The following is a 12861-nucleotide window of genomic DNA, read 5'->3' on the forward strand; positions in this document are numbered from 1 at the left end:
GACAGGGGTAACAAAGGCTGGAGTAAGTAGTACTAAAAAGAATCAACTGGAAGAACTAATTAGGCTAATATGATGGGGTATAAAAATAGAAATTTCAGAATAATGTTCCTCATCTTAAAATCACAATGAGACTAATATACACCAAAATGGGAATCTGGAGAAAGCTCTCTGTGCAATTGTGAAGGTCGGAAATCAATATTGAAGACCCCAGGCAGTACTGCATTGAAAACAGACATGATTCTGTCATGAAAATCACTGCAGTTACCTAAGAAAACTTCCAGAAACCACTGTCTGTAAACATAGTGTTCTGCACCATCAACAAATTCTGGTTATTAAGATTTATCATTCAAAGCAAGAGCAATAAGTGAAGGTGATCCCAAAAAACTACACAGGGATAAACACTATCTTGTCCCAACTCTTTTGAGGTTTGTTGCAAATTCAAAATTAGTCATTTTGAATTGCATTCTATTTTTATTTACATTAGAGTTAGATTTATAATTTATAACACAGTAGTTGTTAAAAAAAAGTAATATATAAATATTATATATTATTATATATACTATTATATCAATAATCTTTGAACAGTAGAGTGGTAGTTGTGGACGTGACTACTTTAAAATATTTTTGTCCTTAGATATGGCTAGACCATCCGTTTCAAGACATATTTTTTTGTTGCCAAACATTATTACCTTTGGGATAACAGCCTGCAACACCATTAACCTCTCGACACTCTTCAGTGGGGTCACAGGAGTTATCAACACATTCCAAAGTGTAGTTCCCTGCACAGCGACACAGCTTTGTGCAGCCGTCTCCAAATACAATCTCACCAGGCTGGAAAAAATGAACACAATCAAAACTAAGAAAGTGTGGTATGTAATTACATATTATTCAGTTCATTCCATTTTTAGTTATTTAACAACAGTAGTCGCCTCTAGATTTATTTTATTTCTCACAACAGTGGGGAGGAAAAACTCCCTTTTGACAGGAAGAAATCCCTGCCAAGCCAGACACAGTGAGGAGTAGCCGTCTGCTGTGACTGGTTGGAGGTGAGAAAAAGAGAAATAAAAGCAAATAAGAAAAAAGACACACTATGGAACACAGCCAGATAACTAATGATGAAATGCAAAGTGTTTTATAAATAAACCCAAAGAGTGAAAAGAGATAGCCTTGACCTATTGCAGTATAACTAAGTGAGATTTTAGGGTCACCTGCTTCAACCCTAACTATGAGCTTTAACAAAAAATTGTAAGCATAATCTTAAAAGCAGAGATGGCGTCTGTTTCGCAAATCTAAACTGAGGGCTGGTTTCACAGAAGAGGGACCTGAAATACAACTTATCCTTGCTATTTAGTTACTACAGTCGACCCTCGATATTCGCAAGGGTTAGGGACCACAGCCAATCTGCGAATACTTAAGAACGCCCTCTAAAAATGCTTATAACCACCTATTTTAATAGTTCAAACATGAAATATATAACTTAAATCATCACCCAAATGAAAATAACTAGCGAATATTTTAGATATGCTTTACAAAACATCCACAAATACGCAAATTTTCTGCCAACAATTTGGAGTTACATTCCACAGAAAAATCAGCAAATACTGAATAGGCAGAGGTCGACTGTATATCTGTGTTTACTGACCGGGAATTTATGTAGGATATCTAAATAGGACATCTGACCTCATAATAGTTATTCTCATCGTCTAAACAGCCACAACTCTCCAGTGGTACACAACGCCGTCCCTTAAAAACAAAGCCTGGTTTGCAGAAGCAGGCGCTGATACAGGAGCCGGAGCAATTGGTGGAGGGTTCCATACAGGTGGGTATACAAGCTGGACCGCACTCTATATACTCTGCGTTAGGAGGACAGGGGTCTGGATAGAAAGAATAAGATGGAAAATACAAAGGATGAAGCATGAATGAAAAACGTTCACAACTTCTGGAATGAAGTATTAATGGAAATATCTGATAAAACTAGTCTTACTTGGTGGTTTAGGTGTAGTTTGTTCAGGAGTCGGTGGTTTGGGTGTAGTTGTTTTGGGTGTAGTTTGTTCAGGAGTTGGTGGGTTAGGTGTAGTTGTTTTGGGTGTAGTTTGTTCAGGAGTTGGTGGGTTAGGTGTAGTTGTTTTGGGTGTAGTTGAAGCAGGAGTTGGTGGGTTAGGTGTAGTTGTTTTGGGTGTAGTTTGTTCAGGAGTTGGTGGTTTGGGTGTAGTTGTTTTGGGTGTAGTTTGTTCAGGAGTTGGTGGGTTAGGTGTAGTTGTTTTGGGTGTAGTTGAAGCAGGAGTTGGTGGTTTGGGTGTAACAGGCTGACCTATAAATGAAACAGATATAGTTTCTCATGTAAACACCGACACAACTGATCCAGATTTCTGAAGGTTCTGAATGTGCAAGAAGGCAAGTTGAATGTTTTGGGTCTCACCTGTGCAGGTCATGATACAAACAGCATCGATAGCAATATCTGTCTTAGGCGTTTCTCCATAGGTACACACAATCGCAAACTGAAATGCATATAAATGTGCATATGATGTGAAGCCTGTGCACACACAGACATACACACATAAAGAGACTTATGGTGTTCTAATATTTACCTTAATAGCACTACTTCCCAGATAGCGGACGCTTGCCGGCTTCCAGCCTTGTCCCTGGTTCCCCGTTACAGTGAAGAGAGCAGGTCCGAGGGTTTCATCTGGTAAAGAGAAAAACAATTCAAAAAATTATTTGCCTCTTTTCCAAATATTCTTCTATTATGATAGTGCACCCTTTTTTTCTTTTACCTGTGGTGATCGTGTGGACACTGATCTGCATAGTAGTACTAGTGCCATACAGGTAGTAGTGGAAGGTAAGCTCGAGACATCCAGAGGAGGAGGGAGTTGTTAAAGGACTTGTGATGTGAGCACTGGCTCCAGGTATAGCGTCGAAAGAATCCAACAACAGGTAGTGTCCAACTACATGTGTAAGGGTTAAAAGCATAATAATAACAATACAAATAATATTACTACTACTAGTAGTAATAATAATTGTAAATTATTAGTAGAATTGTTATTATATTTCTGATTTATTGTCAGTACCACAATAGTGTCAGTATGCTTAACCAGGCCAGAAAGCAGCGTTCTATGTTTTGCAAATATTATAAGAGGAAAATACTGTTTTGACATTAAGTCGATCTGTTGTTTTCCTGAAATGTTATTTAACATAAAGCCAGACTTGGTAAAACATTCACTTCCATTTAGACCTCACAAAGAAAAATCACTTACAACCAGGTTTTGAAAAGTCATCATCAGGTCCAGTGCCTTCAGTCTCAGTTGCTCCTGTCCACTGACTGAAGCCAAACATATCGGGATCCTCAATTTGAGTCGTCCATCCACAGAGGTCATCGATAGTGTCAAAATCACAGCCAAAAATACAGGCTGTGAACAAAACATTTATATATCAGCTCAAAATGTGTGTGTGTGTGTGTGTGTGTGTGTGTGTGTGTGTGTGTGTGTGTGTGTGTGTGTGTGTGTGCGCGCGCGTGTGTGTGTCTCTTTATGTGCATGTGTGAACTCACAGGGACATGCTCCTTCAGTGATGACGATGTTGTCCAAAGCTGAATCACAGGAAGAAGAGAAGCCTCTCTGAGCCTCAAAGACGATCTGTAGACATGCAAAGAAAATATCACCCTACACAAAAAAAGCTAAAGATTTATTTACATAATATACACAATAACATAAAGACAGAGTTTTTCTTCAATAAGGCCTTCATTTCCATCAAAGCGGTATGAGCAGAAACAAACGGGGGGGGGAAGACTTAAGGGTTTATTTTCTTTTATTCCAGATACCCAAGTAGTCCAATTCAATTCAATTCAATTTATTTATACAGCGCCAAATCACAACAACAGTCGCCTCAAGACACTTTTATATTGTAAGGCTACAATAATACATACAGAGAAAAACCCAACAATCATATGACCCCCTATGAGCAAGCACTTTGGCGACAGTGGGAAGGAAAAACTCCCTTTTAACAGGAAGAAACCTCTGGCAGAACCAGGCTCTGGGAGGGGCGGGGCCATCTGCACCATTTGCTAGTAATTTTAATTAATTTATAGTAAATAACAATCATATTTTAACAGTAATTTTTAAAGCTATAGTCAGTTTATCTAAACATCGTTTTCTGATCAAAATGAAAATTGCTCTGATGCTGTTAGAGATGGAAGGAAACATTTGCAAGTGAGATTAGTTGCCCAATAAAAGTCTGGCGGGCAAGTGAACAAAAAGTTTTTATGTCAGCTCAACCTCAACATAAACAGTACGAGTGTCAGTGATGAATAACGTTTTGTGCTTCATCAGTTTTTCAGCACATTGATGTTTGGGCCCTGAAAATATTTTTACAGTGAACTTTGAGGAAGCAGTCTTAGTCTTTTAAAAAGGTTGAAAATCATGTCTACATTTGACAAAGTAAAATGTGAAACATGATAAGAATCATTCCACTCCTCTAGAAATAGACACACAGAGGAAACCGCTGCTGTGTGTCATTCCAGCAGCATTCTGTAGTTACACTTTAATCTACTCACAAGGATGTGTTTCAAAAATAAAGACAGTAAAAACTGGTTACAGGATCTGTCTTTGACATGTGGTAGTGGTTGGACTCTTAAATATTTGAAGCTTTTTCATTTAGTCACAAATAAAAATGTTTTTAATTATTCGGCCTCTGTTTTATGAACAAGAGAAGAAAGAGGTGAGAGATGAGAAGTGTGACAGACAGAAGAGGCACCAAAGGATTCTAACAAAAAGGTGAAGAAGTATCAGACTAATGAGACACATAGGTATCATAGTTGAGACCATAAAGCTATGACCTTAGTCCTGCATTAAGTACTTTGATTTCATATTGTTAAATACTGTGATGTAATCGACACACATACATGACCAGAACTGTCTGCTAGAACACACTGTGTGTGTTATATATTGATTTTACACAATAACCTGCAAACAATCTTTAATTATTGAGTTTCCTGACTCGTTTCAAATTTCTCCTCCTGAGCTTTCACTTCACCAAAAGTGAAACGTATAACAGACAGTGTGGTTCAGAACAGCACTGGGTAAGCTGTTAAATGATAAGCACTGTGCAAAAACTGTAAGAAACAGTACGCGCAAGGAGCTGTTACTTTAACCCTTTAAAGCCTGAATCATGAAATCATTGCCAGAAAATTCAAATTTTTTGAAAATAGTGTTTATTTAACCTCCTTTTGTTTAATTTTTTTTTTTTTAAATCACATTTCAATTTCCATATATGACATTTAATTTGTATTTGCTTATCTGGTTTTTTTTTATTGCTAAAAAAGGTATTGTGCAATTTATTTAGGTTTTTCAGGGGGAAAAATTCACATTGATGATGTTGAAGTGCCAAAAACTGTATGTATCAAATATGATACACTAGACGTTAAGCAACTCCTTAAGAATACCGTTGAGGGTGTGACAGCGCAAAACTTTATGAACATGTTTTAAAGAGCAGAGCGTTATCATGGGCCTGTCCTCAGGTTTGTCTCAACATCAGCATATATCTGTCTGTTCTTTCCTCGTTCAGCATTTTGAATGATTGTTTTACAGCTGTTGTTGCAATTACAAAGACATAAAAGCAGCTGTAAAATAATTTTTACATGTGTTGACTATTATTACGTTCGACTATCTGTTTTGTAATAGCAAGGAGTTGCTTGTGGATCTTTACAAAAACTTGTGTTTCCAGGTGTTTCCAAGTATTTTGTACACAGTTCTTTGTACTCAAGCCTAAATAACATTTCAATGTTTTAAATGCTAAATATTGCTTATTGTGTGTATTCATTTGGCATGTAGAAAAATTGTTCTCAATTATCAGCGACAAAATGAAACTTTAAATTAATTCCTTAATAAAATTAGAGGATAATAATACAGAAAGGTTTCTATATTTCCAAAGCTTTTTAAACAGCGTCCTTCGCCTTATTAATGTCACTTACTAATGTCTGATGAGAGTTTAGTGTCTGAATGACTTCACTTCATAGCTAAAGTCCGAAGCTCCTGTTGCTTCTGTTGATGCTGTTTAAAGTTGTTAAAGTGATCTGGTAACACTCACGGTAATGCTCTGGCTGCTCGATTTCGATACGGTAACAGAGCCAGTCAACCAGGTTGGACTCTGGATACCAGTCCTCTTCCACACCTCTGCCTCACTACCAGGTATTTTTGCCAGAATTGTCAAATTATTTGCATTGTCAATCCCATACATGTAGTATTTGAACTGAACACAGATCTGTGAGGCTGATGAGGTGATGGGAGGGCTCAGCAAGCGAGCTTTCTGTCTATTAGACACATTGTCACCCTCGTGATAGATGTAGTATCCCTCTGCAGGAAGAAGGACACAGACGAAAGATGTTTATTTGTTTACACCCTTGAACTCTTAATTAATCTCATTCTGTATAATCACGACGATAGTACGGAATAAACATGTTTTTAATAAAGCATGCAAACCTCCATCAGGGTAGTCCCCACTGGGACCAGTGCCAGGTGTGGGAGTTGGACCACTGTGCCGGGTCCAGTCACTGTTGTCTGTGTTATCCTGGATGAAATCGCAGAATGGGTCACTGTCTTGGTTAAAGTCACATGAAGTCACCACTACGGCTGTAGAAACACATTACAGACAGAAAAATACATGGATGTTTATAAAACACACGATTAAATGAATAGTTTGTATCCAGAACATAAGGCCGAACATGTTCATAAAGAATTCTCTATGATAGAGTAGTTCAAGTGTTTAAATGCAAACAAGCATCTGTTTATTAGTGTCAGGTTTCAAGCTATGCCTAATCATTACTGACAATTAACATCCCAGTAACAGACATGAAACTGATTCTACAATGAGAGACAACTGTTTATTTTTCTGTACATGTTTAGGCTGGACATTATTATCATTACGTAAGATAAGGAGCTGTAAAGAGTTAAGGTTCAGATCCAACACAGGGACTGTGTTGTATACAGTGTTGCACTAATGTCACATCTCTGTGATAGCATGTTACCCATAAGTGCACTTTATGTGTCTTGAACATGTCGTAGATGATAAAAACCAACATACCATCTTCTGTCTGCTCATTCTGTGCACTGCAAACAAGAGAAAGATGCAGGTTAAAGTTTGGTTAGAACTGTGCAGGACATTAAAAAGAAGAAAAAAGACCCACTCCGTGCAACGCATTGATGGTGGAAGGCAGGCCAAAGTGCATAAAGTAAGTGTGCTTCAAACAGAATTCTCTGTGTCTCTGTTATTCATGTGGCAGCTAATTCGAGTAGATTAATTAAGTGCAACTACTGAGATCCAGTTCGCCATATTACAAAAAACAATACACATGAACATGGAGGGTCCGTGACAGTCATTTGTGAAATAGGAAACTCTTCATTTTGTCCATTTAAGAAGCACTTTATTAATTCCATATTCCAAATAAGGCCTAGTTATCCAAAGAAACTGAAAGTCAAGTTAAAGGTAGAAATAAATTCCCAATTCTTAACAAAAAAAAGTCAAATAATGACAAATGCACCAAAATGTAACATTTTTTCATACATTTGTAATTTAAACCTTACATGTCATTTTTATACATGAGTCATATTGGCATAGTGCTTTTCTAGGCTTACTAATCACTTAAAGCAATTATTAAAGAAGGCAGCTATTGACAACAATCAGAAAAGAAACATCGCTTTCTCGCTCCAGAAAGTCATAACTTACTACAAGGATCCAGGATCCAGCTGATTATATAGTTATTATACAGTCAGTTATCACATTAAGAGCTCACCTGTACAGTAACTGTCCTGCTCTGGAATCACGCATCCACAACAAGAAAATTAAAAACTTTAATATTTCCATGGCTAACTTTGAGTTACCAGTGCAAGAAGACAGAGACACAGAGTACAGGACTTTTTATAGGCTGGGGATGAGTCGGGGGGGTTGCTGGGTGGAAACCAGGATGGATAAATTGAGTAGGTGGTGTGGATGCTGAACTGCTGTATATTGTGTAGCAAAATGAGTAAATGAGTAACTGTGAATGATAGGGATAGGGTGTGTTCCCGTTAGGCGTGACTGGATACGTGTGCATGTGTGCCTTTTGACCTCAGGAGTTCACAAGCAGGGTGGGGATGTTCATCAAACACTGTATTATAAAAAAAGAACTTGTACGGTAAGAAATTATCAAGCTTATTGTGTAATAAACATGAAACTTTGATCAGAGGGACACACCTTTTTAGCTTGTTATGTATATTGACAGTGATTCTAGGAAGGTCACTTGCGTTCACATATTTGTTCTTCCTTACCACCTTATGGATGGACATACACCGTTAACACGATGTGGACAGACTGCTGTGTGGACTCTCAACCAGTAAGCTCCAAGGAATCATGTTCTGAGGAGAGCTCATACTGCAGCAAATACGAAACCTCACATCAGCATTTTCTATGCCCCCTTTTCTTTATCTGATATACATTTTATATCTGTGCATCAGCATGAACAGTATGCACTACTTCTAAATTCAGGCATCTTAGAAAAGTGTCACACCAGAAAAACTAGAACGATCCTGTCTCAGAGTGACACTGTAACACTAGTTCATGCATGTATTATCATCTTATCTTAAAGAACTCTTAAAGAACCAAAAGAGCACTTCTCTCTCAGATTTCACTGTTACTTGTTGCTCCTCGGGTATTTAAAAGTAGATAAGGAAGCAAAACCTTCAGCTTTCAGCCGCTTTCTTTGAAACAAGCTCGGTTCAGATTTGGAGACAGACACTCTTTCTGCTTTCACAATTAAGCTCAAAATGTTTTTGCAAAAGTTTATAGGTAGCGGTTGTGACACTTCACTTTAAAAACTCTAGAAAAACAGTCCTTTGGCATGGTTGCATAAATAAGTCTAGAAGTTCTGTTGGTTTTGAGTAACCGGTTATGGAAAATTTAATCCTGTCCTGAGATCTGAGAGTAGGGAAAAACCAGAGAGAAATTTGTAATAAAAACACCTATAAAATAAAATATGATGGTCACACCCAGAAACAATCAACTTAGCAATGGCTTTATCTCAATGATTCAGAATACTGGCTCTCATATTTCATCTCAATGACAAGAATTGGAGAGAAGAGATTAAACAATAAAGATACAGGACGATGCACAAAATGATACAGGAGTTTGAATGTCATCGTAGATGTCAGCTGATTCTCTCTTATATTACTGCACTGCGCTAATGTCCAGAATATTATCTTTATCTTATCTTATATCTTATATCTTGGTCCCCAGACTACTTCCTTGTTTCCTTAGTTCTAAACCCATAAGAACCCAAGGTGATACAGGTGCCACTGTCCCTTTACACACTGAAGAAAGTTCCTGTTAAAGTTTCAACAGGGACTCTCCCATAGTTTCCCTGACAGTAAAAATGGGTTTGGGCTTTTATGACCCACATAGAGAAAACATTTTCCTGATATTTCTTGAATAAATAATCTAATGAGAAAGGGAAATAACAAACATGCTCAGCAGATTCCAATTAGGTATAAAATGTTAAAACTGAGGTAACATCCTTGTTTTAAACTGATTCAGTTCTGACTTGATTTTCCTGCAGGTTTGATGACATCAGAGCTATCACTCTATGCCCTAAAAAAGTGTTACATAAGTTTTCTACCTCGCAGTGAATCTTACAAGTAAAGCATTGCATCCATTGTACTGGACAGCATATAAACCTAACTTAATAATAGCTCTGTACGTCGTTTTCAAATGAAATCTTTTTAAAAATATACGGAAAAGCTTCTGTGTTTACTTGTGAAAGCATCATATAGAAAAATAACCTTTAAACACAGATGATCTGTGGATGGTGACTTGGCTTGAATCATTAAAATATAAAATCATCAACATGAATCACCTATGGGTGTGCATGAAAGTTCTAGTCTAATAAAGATACTGAGACGTGAGGGAAGTCCTTCAAAGTAAGGACCTTTGTGTTGGTTGCCATTGTGACCATAGTGTGTTTCTCAGGGGTGTGGTTTAAAATCACACACTGTAACCACAAGTTACAAAATTTTACACCAAGTAAGAACCAAGTGTTTGCACGAGATCTGGGTGCTGTGGTAGTGAGTCGCCTGGATGCAGAAATATTCTGTTCTAAAGTAGCTGTGCCCTTTCTGTGGAGCATGATCTATATGCTTTGGTTAGTTGGTTATTCTACATAAGCTGTAAGTGCAGATGTGACAATGAATAATTGCCTGCCTGTCCTAAACAAGTTTTAGATAATATACTGCTCAAAAAATTAAAGCAACACTTTGTAATGACAGTATGGCATCAAGTCAGTTCAACTTCTGGGTTCTTCATCTGGTCAGTGAAGTAGCAGACAGGGTTGTTAATCAGTTTCAGCTGCTTATGTGTTAATGAAATTAACAACAGATACAGTGGAGGAGCAACAAAGAAACACTGCCCAAAACACGGCTTTTCCATTCACATGTTTTTCTCCTCATCTTTCAGAGTGGTTTTTTTACTAGTTTTGGATTTGGCTAGGGTCAGTGTCGCTACTGCTAGCACGAGGCGATATCATGGCCCTACAGTGATTGCACAGATAGTCTGAGAGCTAGACAGGGCCATAAATCAGCATCAGCAGGACCCCTGTTTCCCCCTTTTGTACAAGGAGGAGCAGGGTGAGGACTGCCAGAGCCCTGTAAAATTACCTCCAATGGGCCAATGGTGCAAAAGTCCAAGCTCAAACAATAATATTCAGTTTGATTTATATAGCAGGAAATCACATTGCTGAGAATTACATTGTAAGGTGGATGGAGTGCAAAGTGCTCTATATGAGGCCTTTAAGATAAGATGGGGCCATAGTTATTCAAGACCTTGTGTGTGAGGAGAACAATTTTAAATTTGCTTCTGGATTTAACAGGGAGCCAATGAAGAGAAGCCAGTGTGGGAGAAATCTGCTCTCTCTTTCTAGTCCCTGTCAGGACTCTTGCTGCAGCATTTTGGATTAACTGAAAGCTTTTCAGGGAGTTTTTACAGTTTTTTCTGAATGCTTAAACCCTAACTGTGATTCTTATAGCACAATTTCTAAAACTATTAATACTTATAGCAAAACCACTCACTGAGTTTGCAAAACTAAAAGCACAAACACTGCTTTGCACTCAGTTTGCCATTTTGTAACACACACTTTGCAAACCTGTAGCTACAATCCACGGCACAGCACTCTTTTTGCAGAACTGTAAACACAACTCACTGCTTTACACTCAATTTCCAAATGATCAACACACTCCTAGCAAAACTATACACATTTATGGCCATTATTTACACTATTTTGCCAACTGTCTGGCACACTGTCACATGTGAAAACTGTTTTAGGTAATTAGTTCACTTTGCAATCAGCCTAAGCACTATAATACAGGTAAGCTGTGTGTGTGGAGTACAGTGGAGGGAGCAGGAAGAGTGAGAAGTAGAGGAGGCTGAGGAAGAGGACGTGGAGGTGAAGAAGTAGGATGAAGAGGTCGACAAGGATAAGGAGGAGCAAGAGGAGGATGAGGAGGGGGGGGAGGAAGATGAGGAGGGGGGAGAGGAAGGGTAAGAAGAGTAAGAAATAGAATTACTGATGACATCAGAGCTACATTAGTGGACCATGTAATCAACCGTGGAATGACCCTGAGGGAAGCTGGCCAACGGGTTCAGCCTAACTTGAGCCGCTACACTGTAGCAAGCAGTCACTTTGCACTAAGACTTGTAGCACTGCCATATGCTAATGAGGAACACAACAATACCATAGATGTAAAAATACTGAAATTGTTACTTTACAGAATTGCTAGACGACCAGATGCTGGGGCAGAGGAAGAATGTTCACTGCAGACCAAGAAACCCATATAGTCAATATGGCGATTGTAAATAATTCCATAAGGCTACGTGAAATTCAGCAGCGCATAATTGAGGATGACACCACCTTCCAAAACATACAAAATGTGAACATTTCTGTAGGTCGTGAACTTGGCTGCAACAGAATCCAAATGAAACAAATCTACAGAGCACCTTTGGAAAGAAACAGTGAACGTGTAAAACAGCTGCGATACGACTATGTGCAGGTAAGCTATAGTATCATTGGCACTGAATCTGGAAGTGCATACTGTAGTGCTGTGCATGTGCCTGCTGTGCTGAATTTGTTTTGCCTTGTCTAGAGAGTGATGGAGCTAGAGGCAGATGGGTCATGAGCAGTTTGTAGTGGATGAGGCTGGTTTTCACCTCACTAAGACAAGGAGACGTGGCAGGAACATTATTGGACACCGTGCCATAATCAATGTCCCAGGACAACGTGGTGGTAACATAACTGTATGCAGCTATAAGTCAAAATGGTGTTGTTCACCATCATGCAGCCCTGGGCCCATATAACACTGCACACATTATTACATTCCTGGACACCTTACATGACATGCTCACTAATGTTCAGAGACCAGAGCAGACCAGATACGTCATCATATGGGACAATGTTAGTTTCCATAGGGCTGCTTTGGTCCACAACTGGTTCACAGATCACCCACTCTTCACTGTACTCATCCTCCCCCCATACTCTCCATTCTTGAATCCAATTGAAGAGTTCTTCTCTGCCTGGTGCTGGAAGGTCTATGACCGTCATCCTCATCAACAGGTAGCCCTTTTACAGGCAATGGAGGAGGCATGTGGGGATATTGACCAGGCATCATGTCAGGCCTGGATACGCCATTCCAGAAGATATTTTCCCCGGTGCCTTGGACTAGAGGACATTTCATGTGATGTAGACGAAATTTTGTGGCCGGACCCAGAGAGAAGACACGATGTAGACTGATTTCTTTTTTTTCCTCAGTGAAATTACTATTTTATTTTGACTTGGAAATAAACACTTGTGTT

General features: G+C 38.6%; 1 protein-coding gene across 1 annotated transcript in view; it reads right to left on the reverse strand.

The window, feature by feature from the left end:
* Positions 1-7864, reverse strand: part of LOC109200475 (IgGFc-binding protein-like) — a 57929-nt gene extending 50065 nt beyond the window's left edge. The window contains exons 1-12 of the mRNA XM_025906140.1: positions 7784-7864; positions 7075-7100; positions 6474-6623; positions 6082-6347; positions 3548-3632; positions 3255-3407; positions 2775-2945; positions 2589-2686; positions 2420-2498; positions 1985-2311; positions 1681-1874; positions 690-831 (exon numbers count right to left, since the gene is read on the reverse strand). Of these exons, the coding sequence (XP_025761925.1) occupies positions 690-831; positions 1681-1874; positions 1985-2311; positions 2420-2498; positions 2589-2686; positions 2775-2945; positions 3255-3407; positions 3548-3632; positions 6082-6347; positions 6474-6623; positions 7075-7100; positions 7784-7854 (1762 nt within the window). The 5' untranslated portion in view covers positions 7855-7864. The remainder of the gene's footprint in view (positions 1-689; positions 832-1680; positions 1875-1984; positions 2312-2419; positions 2499-2588; positions 2687-2774; positions 2946-3254; positions 3408-3547; positions 3633-6081; positions 6348-6473; positions 6624-7074; positions 7101-7783) is intronic.
* Positions 7865-12861: the final 4997 nt, after the last annotated feature.

This window comes from Oreochromis niloticus, linkage group LG3 (assembly GCF_001858045.2).
Source record: "Oreochromis niloticus isolate F11D_XX linkage group LG3, O_niloticus_UMD_NMBU, whole genome shotgun sequence".
Lineage (NCBI taxonomy): Eukaryota > Metazoa > Chordata > Actinopteri > Cichliformes > Cichlidae > Oreochromis > Oreochromis niloticus.